General features: G+C 37.0%; 1 protein-coding gene across 1 annotated transcript; it reads left to right on the forward strand.

Annotated features, from left to right (window-relative positions):
- Positions 1-1,239: 1,239 nt before the first annotated feature.
- On the forward strand, positions 1,240-15,391 carry LOC115294777 (alcohol dehydrogenase E chain). The gene is made up of 9 exons (XM_029942817.1): positions 1,240-1,318; positions 4,018-4,119; positions 4,591-4,729; positions 5,737-5,824; positions 5,921-6,140; positions 8,231-8,491; positions 10,159-10,294; positions 11,111-11,249; positions 13,227-15,391. Exons 1-9 carry the CDS (start codon positions 1,301-1,303, stop codon positions 13,249-13,251), a joined length of 1,128 nt encoding a protein of 375 aa, XP_029798677.1. The 5' UTR covers positions 1,240-1,300; the 3' UTR covers positions 13,252-15,391.
- The last annotated feature ends 579 nt before the right edge of the window (positions 15,392-15,970 follow it).

Consider the following 15,970-nt stretch of genomic DNA (forward strand, 5'->3'; position numbering starts at 1 on the left):
CTATAAAAAAAAAAAGAAAGAAAACATGGGCGGTGTGAAAATGTGGCAGATGAGGCCTACACTAAATCTATAATGGAAAAGAGCAAGTGGGTCCTGTTAGTCATCTATTGACTTTTCTTCTGTTGATGATTCTAGATTCTTTTCCTTTCTCCTCAACTCCCTTTAACATACTCATTCCAGTGCATTCTATGTCAGCACATAGTAACCATTAAAAAGACTCAGTCTGGGTAAATTAACTGAATCTGTGTAATACTTTGGTTTTCTAGAGAGTATGCTTCTGAAAGCACTCTTGGTGCCAAGAACCATATCAGTGTCCAGTTAGGAAAACAGAAAACTATATTTCAAACAAACTAGATTACTGAAAACTGGCTGCACAATTGTTGAAAAGCTGAAAGATCACAAAAGGCATGTTGAGAACATTAACATTCAGACCCTAGAGGGCTGGGAGAAAGCAAGGTTGTCAGCACTGAAACATCAGTGAGTAGTTAATATTCATGGAAGTTGGCCTATTCGTCAGGCTCCCTAAGAAGCACATTAAAAGGATTATCTCAGTTTTCCTTATACAACTCCTCCAGGGGGTAGTCATCCTCATTTTATGGGTAAGAAAACTAAGGCCAAAGACAGATAAATAATAAATGCAAGTGCACACGGCTAGTAAGGATAGGGTCTGCCATACTATAACCACTGCTCCAAACCCCCTGTTATGGCAGGTAGAGGTGAGCATCTGTGCTGTGACTCACTGCTGTCTAACTTCCCTTCCATGAAAAGAGTGCTAATCAAAAAAATAAATAAATAAAAAAAAAGCACTAATCAAACCCCTTCCTCTGGTTCAGAGCATTCTCTGTCCAACATCATTGGTGTCATTGGTGCTGCTTGCTGATTGCTCTTTTCAGACTGCAGCATAAGGACTAGAAGTTGGAGATTAGCTCACACAAAGGGCAAACAACTCTGAACACCCTACATGGGATGGAAAGAAAAGAAATATGGAATCTAGGAAAAAAAGAGAGTGAGATTAAAATGTAGGTGTAGGGACACAGTTAATCTAAGGAAACTGATATACTAACTGAAATTGGCATGGTGCAAAGTCAAAGGTTTGGTTGCTGGCTCAGTGCGTTTTTCTTTCTGATTTGACTTGGCTTGAGAAAAATCTGATGGGTGTGGCTTAGAGAGCCCAGATCACGTGTGGAATGGGTGGTTACTCAAGCAAACAAAATATCTGTATAACATATCAGCTTTGTCTACTCAAACAAGGGAGTCTATAAGAATTCACTAGTCTCCTGGTCTACAGAGAAACGGAACCATGAGCACAGCAGGAAAAGTAAGCAAAAAAATTTTTTTTCTACTTTTGGAAATACATTCTTACTATATAATTTACAAAGATATAGTATTGATGAATAATTTGAAATTAATATATAAATTAGAAACAATATATACTGAAATGCAACATAGATTGGGTGTTTCAATATGCAATGTATACTAAACTATAATTAAAAATAGGCTATTCCTAAATATCTTTATCAAGAATGTATAGCATCCATACCTAATAAAGTCCTTATTTCCTGTATTAAATACATGTGCAGTAGTAACAGCCAATCATATTTAGATTTGTAAATCTAAAATTCTATGTTTTTAATCAAGGAGTTTTCTTTATATTAAAAAACCATAATTTAAATATGTTGTTTTTGTAATCATATTCTTTTTAGAAACACAGGAACATTAGATCTCACAAAAGTTTCATGAGAGGAATTTGATTCAGAGGACTTTGAAATGTATTTTGAACCTTAGTATGAAATCTTTTACAAAGGGCACACTGATTTCAAAACTTTAGAACCATCAAGGTTAATAAGCAAGCCAACATCAACATGCAAATTCTGAATTACAAGGGCGCTCCTGTGCATAATCCAGGAAATTGGCATAGAAATCCTGTGGAACAGTATCTTCTCCATGCAAAAGTCAACATGGTTTTACAAAATAAAAGTAAAAATAATAGTGATACAGTTTGAATCACTTATTAGCACCGAGAACAGAGATAATCAATTCTAAGTGTTCCATGGATTCATGCTCTTTTGTTCAATGTGCTACAGGTGCACAGAAATGCATGTGGTCATTCAGTGTAAGCAATTCATGATTAACTTAGCTCAATTACAAAAGCCTGTGCAACCATTTCTAGGACATGTGTTACATTAGGAGTGGATCACACACTATACTATCTTGCTATGATAACTTAAAGATTCTGAGATTCCTACACACACTGTGTGATACAACACTCCTATATTAATAAGATTTGTTGGAAATCACATGGGTCACCAATTGTCAGTTTTCTTATTCCAAATCTCTTTATTTTTGTTCATTACTGGTTAGCATTTACAATGGCAAGTTACATTTCAAATGAAGAAAAGTTAGGAAAAAGACTAATTAAATATGCCAAAACTCAGCTTAAAAGGAGTTCAGAGAGCAAATGTGCAAACCAAATGTATTAATGAAGACAATAAATCCTCTGCCTTTGGGTGCAGCATCAGTCACTTTTAGCTTGGTTATAACACCATTCATGTTAACCTTTCCTGCATTATATTCTCCTCAAATGATAAATGGCAATATTAATACCATTTTATAAGGTGGCATAAGAATTTAATAAATTAATACTGTAAAGCACTTATAACAGTGCCTGGTACATAGAAATAATTCAACAAATGTTAGTCACTGCTGTTACTTTGTTGCTGCTATTATTAATTAATCTCTTTTCACTACCATGGAGTAGTAAAACAATAAATCTGCACTGATCTTAATTGTCTGGACAGCCAGCTTTGTGACTTTGGGAAAATTACTCAATTACTGAGTCAACTGAGCCTCAATCTTTTCAGCTGTAAAATAAGACCAATAATTCAATAATACTGCACTAGTAACATCATTGTGAGGTTTAAAGATCAAGGATGTAACTCACCTGGACAGGACCTTGTAATCAGGACTCACCTACCCTTGGCGTATTATTCCCAAGAATTTTTTTTATCTATTGTGGCACTGACCATGACAAACACCTTGCAAACTGGGAGGATTTGACATGAAAATGAATTAGCAAAAGGATAGGTTTGTATTGAAAATTTATCATATTTGTAATTACATCAATTCTTTATAGAAGAAAACTTCCTTAACTGTGTAAGCTTTGCAACAATCCCAGCAACTAAAAATATTTTTTCAACTTTTATTTTTAAGAACCTCGATGGGTGAACTGTGCTAGCTAGAAATTTAAGCACACCATTCTCCCATTGTTAATATGTACATGCGTACATGTGTACGTAGGTGTGTGTGTGAGTGTGTGTATACAGCTGTAACCTCAGCAAGTTTTGTTGCAAATCTAATCTGAAAAGAATTTCGACACATAAATAGGACAACAGAACAGCACTGCTCAAAGCTAAAGTTCAAATGAGTGATGCAAGCAAGTAGCACCCACAAGCAGTAGGGAAAACAGCAGTAGGGAAAAGTCAAGGGAAGAGAACAGGCAAAACGGGAAAGAAAACTAATCCTAGGCAGGAAGGCAAATGTGCAACTTTATGAAATCATAAAGTTAGATTGTTTGGGCTTCAGCAGAGAATTGAGCAAGAGGGCAATAGCTTTTATGTGAACCGCACTAAATCTGTCAGCGAAATTATGCGGACTTAGAACTTCACACACCAGCCAACAGTTGTGGATAAACAACCGATTTAAGGACCACATTAGGAAATAGTAGGAATAAACAACCCTTGGAAAATTAAAAACCAGAAGATGGCCTAAAAAATTATGTTCCATTTTATCTCAGTGTCTCTTTAGTTAATCCTATTTCTCTTTCCTTGTGTTACTGCTTTGCCTGTTTCTTAAAAAGTTATTTTTATTCTCCTTGCAAATCAGGGGTCCTTCATTTCTATGAGACACTTGTTAGGTTCCAGAGATGGGGCTACATGTTGCACATAAAAAGATGAAAGTCACTATCCCTGACTTTAAGAATGGGGAAAAACTAGTATCACCTTTCTATTCAATTTCCAGGTAATCAAATGCAAAGCAGCTGTGCTGTGGGAGTTAAATAAACCCTTTTCCATTGAGGAGGTGGAGGTTGCACCCCCGAAGGCCCATGAAGTTCGTATTAAGGTAAAACATTTTCCAACTCCTATTTAATTCTAAGTTCAAAAAATTCTGAAAATGGTAAAAATGGAAATAAGCAAAAATCCACTACAGTCACTTTTTATATGGTGATCCAAACACTTATTGTCAAGGAAAGATATAAATACAAGTTGTTAAATTTTTAAAAAGGGACCAGGGTATGCAGTCTAATCCCAATAAAATAAAAAAAGAACTTATGTGTTTGTACAGGAAAAAGTGCAAAGGGATACACATCAAGATTTCAACATCAATTAGCATCAGATGGTAGAATTTAAGTTACAATTTTCTTAGTGCTAATCTGCAATTTCTACTTCTATAAAAAGGATACATTCTTGTATATTAAATAAGACTTTATTTCAGAAGAAAACATGTTTTACAGGCTATTCCAAATTGTTTGATGAGGAAAAGAAATGGGTTCTATTCTTTTCTGACTCTAGTCATCCTCCCTCTCCCACATAGATGGTGGCCACGGGAGTCTGTCGCTCAGATGACCACGCGGTTGGTGGAACTATTGTCACGCCTCTCCCTGCGATCTTAGGCCATGAGGCAGCTGGCGTTGTGGAAAGCGTTGGAGAAGGAGTGACTACAGTAAAACCAGGTACAGAATCCACACTTAGGGAATTCATAGTTCAGGACCAAAATCATCCAGCCTGGAAAGGCCTTGCAGAAGGCATGGCCACGCTGGGACTAGAACATAGGTCTCCTCCTTTCTTCTCTCCTTGCCTGACGCAGACGTGTATGCATTCCTTTAGCACTCATGCACTCGTGTACTCTCTCCTTTAGCAAGTGCCTACCGACTACCTACTAGATGTCAGGCACCAGGTCAGATCCCAGGGACACATAAGGATCAAGAGAGATGCAGTGCCTGCCAAAGTTAGAGTTCATAAAGAAATAATTTCCATTTGAGTGTTGCTGAGTACTATCTTCTGTCAGGTCCTAAGAGAAATACAAATGGGACAAAATAAGAAAAGAAAAGTCTATGTCCTGAGCCTCCAAATCACTATATGGAAACTGTTCTGTACTGATTTCACAGGATGGGGGCCATGAGGCTATAATTGAATCTACATGATCTACTCTTAGGTGGGAAGAGAGTCAGTCACTGATTTCGTCTCCCAGTATGACCTCCCTTCTTGAACATTAAACAAAACAGACTAGATGGAAGGGAATGAAAGACCTAGCAGAAGACATCCTGCCATAAACAGTATCTGTTATTACCTTTAACCATGGTTAAGTGTGATTTGTGACAAAGTACTATTTTATCTTTAATATTTATTTATCCTAATTTTATATTAATATAGATAAATATTTTTAGGGTTAAAGGGTGATACATAGAAAATTTTATATGGATAACTATTAATATGCTAGAAATATTTTTAAGTCTACATTGTTTCCAATTATTTGCATTTCTTCTTTGAGAATCTTCAGGCAGACAGAAACCCAAACCAATAACAATGCTGGCAGACAATGACCAATGACATAGTGGTGAACCCTATTTCTTAGAGACTTCAAAGACACATACCTCTAATACATATGCATAAGCTTCTGGTTCTTGTTGTATTAATTCCTGGGTAGAAATTTAAGAAGAATTTGTTTTTTACCCTCCAGGTGACAAAGTCATTCCACTCTTTACTCCTCAGTGTGGAAAATGCAATGTCTGTAAACACCCTGAAGGTAACTTCTGCTTGAAAAGCGAGTAAGTTTCTGATACTATCCTTACACAGGCAATAGATTTGCATATCAGTTATGCTACTGTCTCATGCCCTGTGTGTCTATGTGTTGCACTGGTCAGTCTGAACATGCCTCGGGGGACCATGCAGGATGGTACCATCAGATTCACCTGCAGAGGGAAGCCCATTTACCATTTCCTTGGCATCAGCACCTTCTCCCAGTACACAGTGGCGGACGAGATGTCAGTGGCCAAGATCGATGAAGCCTCACCACTGGAGAAAGTCTGTCTCATTGGCTGTGGATTTTCTACCGGTTATGGGTCTGCAGTCAAAGTTGCCAAGGTAGGAATGACAATGGTTGATAAAATTAGTTACACTCAGACTATCAAAAGCCACGAGGAGAGCAATTTCTCACAGGAATCAGAGATCTTTCTTAATAGATGAACTGGGAACTTTTCCTCCTGCTACTACAACAACATTGGTAAAATTTAGGGTATCAGTTATGAGTGGGAAAATGGCCTCAGAAGAAATTGAGGAGCATATCCTAGAAAATTTATTTATCACAGATGAAAATGTTATTGATGCTTAGTTAAGAAAAAGTAAAGGTGTAATTTTCAATAATTATTCTATATTTGTTCTTTATGTCATTACTAAATTTTAGAGCTGCTAGCCTTTGAGGCACCAAAAGTAAATAAGATGAAGGGATCACCTCTGATTAGCATCTAGTCCATGGATCTTCTACTTCAGAATTGGGATCAACAGTAGACTCCAAAGCCTTATATAGTACACCTCCAAGCCAAGAGTCACCAACCCACCCACTCTGTGGATCCCTACAAAGGAAATAATGGAGCTTCAATAAAGCATTTGGCATTTAATCCAGTCACTAGAGGATTTCATCTCATCTCCTGCACACACATGTATACACACACACAGTTCAGAGATGGTAGATTCTAAAGGGAAGTTCTTTAAACAGAAATTCCTCTTCCCAAATGGCTGGAAATCTAGCAGTATTCCTTCATTTTATGAAATGGAAACCCAGAGACCTAAAACTATTTGCCCGAGATCTCACAGCTGGTTAGTATGAGAGCTGTGACCAGCCTCTCTCTCAAAACTCCTGCCGCATGTTAACCCATGAGACGTAATTACCTTCACTTTTAGATCACAATCACAAGTCTCAAATTTTTCTAAGGTAAAAAGTGGTGTTGTATCCCAGAGTATGGTTACTTGGGACAGGAGAAATATTAACAGGCACACTGAAGGCTGATTATAACAGACTAGGTTGACTAAACAGTCCCTAGCCCGTTTAAACAATTGAAAGCACATGTTTTCTAAATTGCTGTGGCTCTCACACTAAGCCCCTTATGCAAATGCATCATCTGTTTAAGCAGATGGTCTAGCAGTGCCTACACACAGAGCAGAAGCTGAGAGCACCCATAATTGTTTTCAGCCATTAACAAAATATTGACCAACTTTTCATTGTATTAGTGTTCATTAGCATATTTTTAAAGCAGAGATAAAGACCCACTAAGATCACAGTGGACTCAAGCTATATTATATTAGTTATCTGTTAAATTTCCCCTGTTCTTAGGCTTTCCTCTAAGCTAAGGTTAACTCTTCTATGTTTCACAGATGATTACTGCTGTCATTACTGGTCATAATTCTCAAAGTTAATGAAACAAGTACTTAATTATTGAGGGTTTGATTGAACTATGTTTTCAGTCTCCCAGAATAATCTTTCCCACTTATTATTTCATTTCCCAAAACTTGCATTTCTGTGTGTGATATACTAAAACTGGCCGTCGATGGATTTGAGCTACTAGATTCGATTCAAGATGGGAGTCACTGGCATTTAGGGCACAAAGATCAACCAATCCACTGGCTCTGAGCCTGGGTTTCCAGTTTGAGTCACCTGGGTCCCACCTGCAGAGATTCTGATGGAATTGGTTATAAGCTGTGACCTAGGCACCGGGAGGTGTTAAAGCTCCCCAGGTGAGTCTACTGTCCAGCAAAGTTTGAGAACCACTCATCTAGTTTAACCACCTCAATTTAAACATAAAGCAACTGAAGCCAAAAGAGATTTGGCAGAAGGCTGCACATAAGAGTTCAAATAGCTCCTCACAACAGACAAGGCATGGCACTTTATATAGCTTAGGCATTTTCTAGCAATCATTTAAAAGTTTTTTTAAATGATTATATATTTTTGAAAGAGAAAGACAGAGTGCCAGCAGGGGAGGGAGAGAGAGAGAGGGAGACACAAAAACCAAAGCAGGCTCCAGGCTCCAAGCTGTCGGCACAGAGCCCGATGTGGGCTCAAACTCATGAACAGTGAGATCATGACCTGAGCCAAAGTCAGACACTTAACTGACTGAGCCACCCAGGTACCCCAGTAGCAATCATTATTTAATCCATTTTTGCATTTTCTGAAAACACAGGTCACCCAGGGCTCCACCTGTGCTGTGTTTGGCCTTGGAGGAGTTGGCCTGTCTGTTATCATAGGATGTAAAACAGCAGGAGCGGCCAGGATTATCGGGGTGGACATCAACAAAGACAAATTTGCAAAGGCCAAAGAGGTGGGTGCCACTGAGTGCATCAACCCTCAGGACTACAAGAAACCCATCCACGAGGTGCTGACGGAGATGACTGGTGGCGGTGTGGACTTTTCATTCGAAGTCATTGGGCGGCTTGACACTATGGTATGTAACATGAAATGCCTTGGGAGATCTGCTTCTGCATTCCAGAGTATACTTTTAGGCAGTAGAATATAAATATTATATATAAATAATATTTTTAAAACTATGAATGGTGATTTTCCACCGCCTGCTGGTTATCTGGGTTATTCAATTTATTATCATGAGAAATCATTAATTCCATCAGCTCAGCAAATCTGTCTCAAGTAATACTTCTCCTTTAGAGAGAAAAAAGGTTTTTTTCTAATTAAACCACTATGACTTTGTTAATATTTAGTAAAACAAAGTTCAAACAATATGGGTCATATAAATTGTTTTCAAATTGGCAAGTTTGATTTTTCCCTCACATTCATAATGAAACAGTTTAACAGTATTTTATGTTTTAAGAAACTTCTATTTTCTTTCATATATCATACTTTGGCCAGAGGAATAATGGGCAATTTTAGACCAGTATCATTTTATTAACAGAAAATACTGCATTTTGTCATTTACCACACTGCCCCCTTTTGCCACAGCAGACAGCACAGTGCCTGGCACATAGTAAGCACCCAATAGCTATGTGTTGGGCTGAATACCTTAGAAAGTCAATCAATTTTTCCACCAAAAAATTTAAGAGATCTATAGTTCATGGCACTGTTTATAATTACAGGAGATAATCCATGTCGAATACCTAAGCACCACGTGTCAGATAGTAAGCTGGGTAAATGTTAGCTAGTGTTATTGATATGCAGTGCTGTTCTTGATCTTGCAGTGTTTACATCATCTTTGGAATATACATACATTACTTTCAGTGATAAATATCAATTGCAAGGAGGAATACATCTACAGTTATACCCCACCCACTCGTAATTCTCTAGAATCCTACTGAAAAAAAAAAGTCCCCAGAAACCAACAAATCCCCATTTTGAGGTTTTCCAGCAAGTCCTAGAAGTACTGGTAATAAGGGAGAAGCACCCTAAGAATAAAGCTTTTTATAGCCTTGACTTCAGACAGTATACTAACTTCAGATGGCTAAAGTTCAAGGCTATAGTTTTTCTCATTATGCCCTTTTTCTGTTGTTTTCCCTCCATTTTCTCCTGTGAAATTAGATTACTTCACTTGAAGATACCAAATATCCAACAGCCACATGTTCTGAGGTTATCTCCTAAACATCATGCTCCAAAATCAAAGGGTTAATCATTATATATTGCTAGAGAATCCTCAATAATTCTCTTACTATGGAATACATTTAAAAACTTGGCTGTAGGGGGAGGCTTTCTTTTGAAGTTCCAGAAGACCATCAAGTAGACAAAGTGACCAATTTTGATGATGTAATTGATCTTGTATCTTGTTTGCCATCAAAACACACAGTTCAAGTACTGAGTTCAAAATAGCTACTTAATAGATAAATAATTAGATATGTTTGTGATGATGTTTGCCTCTATTATAAGGAAGAATTAAGCACATACAACATTCATTCATCCACTGTCTCACTCAAAAAATATCTTCTGAGCATTTCCTAAAACCACAACATTATCATAGGCACAATGAGGAATGAAGAAGCAAAAGCCATAATCTCTTCCCTGCACACACTCACAATCTAGCTAAGTCAATATTACATGATACCCTGCACCATGAGTGTAGACTACCAGTAAATTCACTCTAATGATGCTAAATTATTAATTTTATTCCAGATGGCTGCTTTATACTGCTGCCAAGAGTCATACGGTGTAAGCGTCATTGTAGGAGTAGCTCCTCATTCCGAAAATATCTCTCTGAACCCCATGTTGCTATTGAGCGGACGTACCTGGAAAGGAGCAATTTTTGGTGGTATGTAGTTAGGTTTGATGGCTGAATTCTTATTCACTTCAGGAGTTCTTCTGTTTTACAAGTGACAAAGCCTGTTTTTAAAAAGCAACATGGTTAGGGGAGCCTGGGTGGCTCAGACGGTTAAGGATCCAACTTTGGCTCAGGTCATGATCTCGCAGTTTGTGTGTTTGGGTCTTACATTGGGCTCTGTGCTGACAGTTCAGAGCCTGAGCCCGCTTTGGATTCTGTCTGTCTGTCTGTCTGTCTGTCTCTCTCTCTCTTTCTCTCTCTCTCTCTGCCCCTCCTTTACTCACACTCTGTCTCTCTTGAAAATAAACATTAAAAAAATTTTTTTAAAGCAACATGGTTAAGTGAACTAGATATGGATATAAGAAAGCACACAGAAGATTCCAAGACACACTTTTTAGTGTCCCCGTAAACTAACCAGGATCCCTCAGCACCACGTTTTTATACTCATGACCGCACAAGGTGCTGAAATACCTCGCAGGACCCAGGAATCCACAGCAGTCCTTCATGTGTGCTCTCATTGCCTAAGTTTAGGTAATTGCTAAATTTGCTCCTTGACTAAGGGAATAACCACCCATAGTATAATTTCTCTTAATAATTAAGGACCCTAGATTATCTAGATGGATTTTTAAAGAGTCTAACCATGGCAAAAGGATACTGAAACACTATCTGTTATTAACCTAAGTAATTGTAGTCTGTGGGATGTAGCACTTTCTATACACTTTCACTTTAATTCTACTTGGAAAGCCTCCTCTCAAATTCTTCTCTTACCCATGGCTGAATCTTACAATGGTGTTATTTTCTTTTCAGGCTTTAAGAGTAAAGATTCTGTCCCTAAACTTGTGGCTGATTTTATGGCTAAGAAGTTTTCACTTGATCCATTAATAACACATGTTTTACCTTTTGACAAAATAAATGAAGGATTTGACCTGCTTCGCTCTGGAAAGAGGTAGATATTAAATTTCTTTTTTCTTGTAGGGGTTGGCCAATAGAGAAAAATGGTGAAAAAATGAATAAAACATTGGAGTGCCTTAGTTCTCCATTACTAGTTCAGTCTTAGGATATAGAACATTTTACACCATAGTGTGAGAAACTAAAACAGTTGCTCTGTACTACCTGTTCTACTGAAACCAAACTATTTTGTTTACAAATGATCAGAGCCACCCAAGCTTTATTTATAAGAGAACAGTCACCCTTGCAAGGAAAAAGATTCAGAGCCACAGAATCTTAATTATAACATGGAGTCACTGCCTGACCACCTAAAAAGAGTTACCATTAGTGGCTATAAATTTAAATTATATTAAAGCCCTACTCATTATGGAAAGAGTTGGAGTTACCTTGGGATTTTTTTATATACAGCTATCACTAATTTTTTTCACTAAATTCATTTTTAATTTTTCCTTTTTTCTGTTTACAAAGAGTTTTCACGAATAAAAATGATAGGCATAGCTTAGAGATATTGCAGGTTCAGTTCCAGACCACAGCAATAAAGCAAATATTGCAGTAAAGCAAGTCAAACAAAGTTTTTGCTTTCCCAGTGCATTTAAAAAGTTATTTTTACATTATACTGTAGTCTAGTTAAGTGTACAATAGCATTATGTCTAAAAACTAATGTACAGACCTTAATTTTAAAAATATTATTTTGGGGCACCTGGGTGGCTCAGTCGGTTAAGCATCCAGCTTTGGCTCAGGTCATGATCTCAGGGTTCATGGCTTCAAGCCCCACGTCGGGCTCTGTGCTGACAGCTCAGAGCCTGGAGACTGCTTCAGATTCTTTGTCTCCCTCTCTCTCTGACCCTTCCCTGTTCACACTGTCTCTCTCTGTCTCTCAAAAATAAATTAAAAATATTTTTAAAAATATTATGTTGCTGGGGCACCTGCCTGGCTCAGTTGGTTAAGCACCCAGTTCTTGATTTTGGCTCAGGTCATGATCTCATGGTTCATGGGATCAAGGCTTGCATCAGAGATTCTCTCTCTTCCTCTCTCTCTCTGCCCTCCCCCACACTCTCTTTTGTCCTCTCTCTCTCAAAATAAATAAACATAAAAAATATTGTGTTGCTAAAAAATGCAAACCATCATCTGAGCTTTCAGCGAGTTGTAATTTTTTTGCTAGTGGAAAGTCTTGCCTCAGTCTTGCCTTGGTTGTTGACTAATCAGGGGGGATGTTACTGAAGTTTGGAGTGACTATGGCAATTTCTTAAAATCATACAGCAATAACTGGGTGTTGTAAGTAAGCAATGAATCATAGGAATCTACCCCCAAAACCAAGAGTGCACCATACACACTGTATGCTAGCCAATTTGACAATAAATTATATTAAAAATAAATAAGACAGCAATAATTTGTCATATCCATTGATTCTTCCTTTCACTAGAACACTTTGTATTGTTATTAATTGACATAATTTCAATATCATTGTGTCTCAGAAAACAGGGAGGTCCAGAAAAGACACAGATACAGGGGAATGCCAGTCACAGTCAGAACACACACCATATTTATGGATTAAGTTCACCATCTTATATGGGCACATTAGTGGTAGCCCCAAAACAATTACATAATAACAGGAAAGATTACTGATCACAGATTACCATAACAAATATAATAACAATGAAAAAGTTTGAGATATTGTAAGAATTACTAAAATATGACACAGAGACATGAAGTGAACAAATGCTGTTGGAAAAATAGTACTTGTAGACTTACTCAACACAACACAAGGTTGTCACAGACCTTCAATGTGTAAAAAAAAAAGGGGTATCTGCAAGGAGCAATAGAGTGTGGTGTGCCTGTGCTGAAAAGAGGACTGCTCTTTTAAATGCTCAACCTGACATTTCCTTCAAAGCTGAATGCTCCTTGGACTCTCACATGGAAGAATGTGTGTTATCCAAACATTAAAACAATTAACATCTTTTATTTCCTGTTTCAGCATCCGCACCATCCTGACATTTTGAGACCATACAAATGCCTTCGTTTGAAGCAGGTCTTTTGGCTCCTGTACCTTCTGGAACCATCAGCCAGACAGCATCATTAACTCTGTTCTTCAAGAATGCAATCAATCAATTATACATGAGAGCTTTCCAAAAGAAGCAAAAAAATGAAATGAAATCCTTTTTTTTTAAATCTTTTTTTTCAAACAAATGTTTAAAATCCCAGTGAAAGCTAGATGCATCATCAGCTGCATAATTGAGTCCAGTAAACTTTCCTTCTTATTCATTCTACTCATGTTGAATTGTGCCATCTTTCCCATGGAGGAAAGGTAGATATTTCTTGCACTTCTTGTATCTTTGCCACCCTGTCACTGAAACCCAGGGAGCAGGTCCTCACTATACTTGTCTCCCAGCACACACATGATGAGCTACCACACTTGAACCCTTCTATTTCTGCTCTATTTCCACTGTTTGTATTTTCCTTTTTATGGAATGTACCCAAGCCCTATGGGTAATGCTATTCTCTTTTTTCATATAATCTTATATTAGTTTCAAATGTACAAGTGATTCAACATTTATTTACATTAGGAAGTAATCGCCACAATAAATCTAGCTACTTTCTGTTACCACATGAAGTTGTTACCATATTATTAACTATATCCTAAATTCAAGGAACTTTTTAGGAAAATGTCACATACTTTTATATGACAGACAGAAGTATATTTATTGCTTCTTATACTGTTTGTAGTGAACATACAATTGTTTTTTTAAACAGAAGCAATTTCATGCTACATGTGATAAATATGAAATTCAGATATTAAATGTGAAAACTGAACTATTCCTAGAACCATATTCAAAAATCTGTATCTTTTACTCATGAAAGTGCTTTGTTGGATAAATACTTAGTTAATTATTATAATTAACTGAAAATAAGTCATAAGGTAATTTAAAAGTAGTATGGCAGCTTGAAGTGTAGGGATGGGAATGAAACAGCTATGGACACAACTTGTAACTAAGAAATGGCACAAACATCCAAAAAAGTATGTTTTCTAAGTAAATACATGTGCATATACAGATATGTATCTTTACAGAAATTATTTTTAACCTAGAACCTCTCTATTAACTACCATGTCTTAAATCTATAATCCTGGAATTTAATTTTTTGAGTATGTAAAAACCTATGGTACTCATTTGTTCATGCTTTCCCTCAAGGGAAAATTTGCATTTTAAGCTTTATCTCTAAATGTACATAGAAAGCTAAAAACCTTATTCCTTTAAGAGGTGTTGTCTCTCTTCAAAAGTGTTATTTGTTTCCATGTCTACAATTTGTGGAAAGAATTTTAGACTTAGTTCAAGTGAGCTACCACTTAATTGTGACCTTAATTGGAAGTTACTCAACCTCTCTGAGCCCATTTTATCCTTTTTCTTAAAAAAATTACTCTGAACACAAGGACCACAAAACCTTTTCTTTATTTAAGTATGAAAGATTAATTTAATGCCTTTGGCACACTTTTTACTGTAGAGGATATATGTATCAGCATTAACAGTTCATACAGATATCAAGACCTCTAGATTATGAAAATATTAAAAGTTTATCCCATTTCTGCAGAACAGCTTTTTAAAAGATTCTATGGGAGCCTCAAAGTCATACGCTTCAGATAGAAATTCTCCACAGGCTGAAGTGCCAAAATGTAAAGCCTCTGTGGTGACTCATGTACTTTAGATCAAAACCAGTGATGGAGCACTGCGCATGCACCCCGCGCCCCACCTCACCAGGTGATCCGGGTTCCCTGTACGCCAGGTCAGAGCAGATAACACCTTCAACACCCCTGTTTGACAGATTGTTCACAGTTTCAGACCAACCCCTCATTCATAATGATAGTGGAAGGAGAAAGGCAATATCACTTTTTTACCATGTAGAAATGGGAGGTGAAAGTAGATTACAAACAAAATGTCAATCAGTGTAATAAAACAATGCCTGTGTCAGCTGGGCTTTCATTGAACAACAAATCAGCACCTCTTAACAGTCAGCACAATTTACCTAAACACCCCTGAGGTGGACCATCTACTGTGGACTGCCCTCTGATGTCTGTGCATTGGGAATGCATTGAGAGATGATGTACAGCTGATAAATTTCCATGAAATAAATTGCCAGCAAACCTTCTAACTTTGTAACTATTGATAAAAAAGATGAAAAATGTTTGTTTAGATCATGCCTAGATTATGGACTATATTTCTTATATTTAGAAATTAGTATTTACTTGTAAATTTTTAAAAGAAAAAACTGAGATACTTATAAAGTCCCAAAGCAAATGTGTTCTCTTCTCTCCATGCTGCCAGTAAGCCAAATCAAAACACACACACACACACACACACACACACGCACACAAAGTGCTCAAGAATGTGTGTAGATGAGAAAGTGATTTAATTGCAAACCAAAATCTTTCTTTCATGAAGCTACCCAACTCTTTCATTTTACATCTGAAACTAATAATATAGTGTATGTTAACTGAAATTTAAATAACATTTCCCACAGAGCTAGAAAAACCCCAAAATTTGTATGTAACCACAAAAGCCAAAGAAATCTTGAAAAAGGAAAGCAAAGCTGGAGGCATCACAATTCCAAACTTTAAGCTATATTATGAAACTGCAGTCATCAAGACCGTGTGGTACTGACATAAAAACAGACATATAAATCAGTGCAACAGAACAGAAAATCCAGAAATGGACCCATAACTATAGA

The sequence above is a fragment of the Suricata suricatta genome, chromosome 1 (genome assembly GCF_006229205.1).
Source record: "Suricata suricatta isolate VVHF042 chromosome 1, meerkat_22Aug2017_6uvM2_HiC, whole genome shotgun sequence".
Taxonomy (NCBI): Eukaryota; Metazoa; Chordata; class Mammalia; order Carnivora; family Herpestidae; genus Suricata; species Suricata suricatta.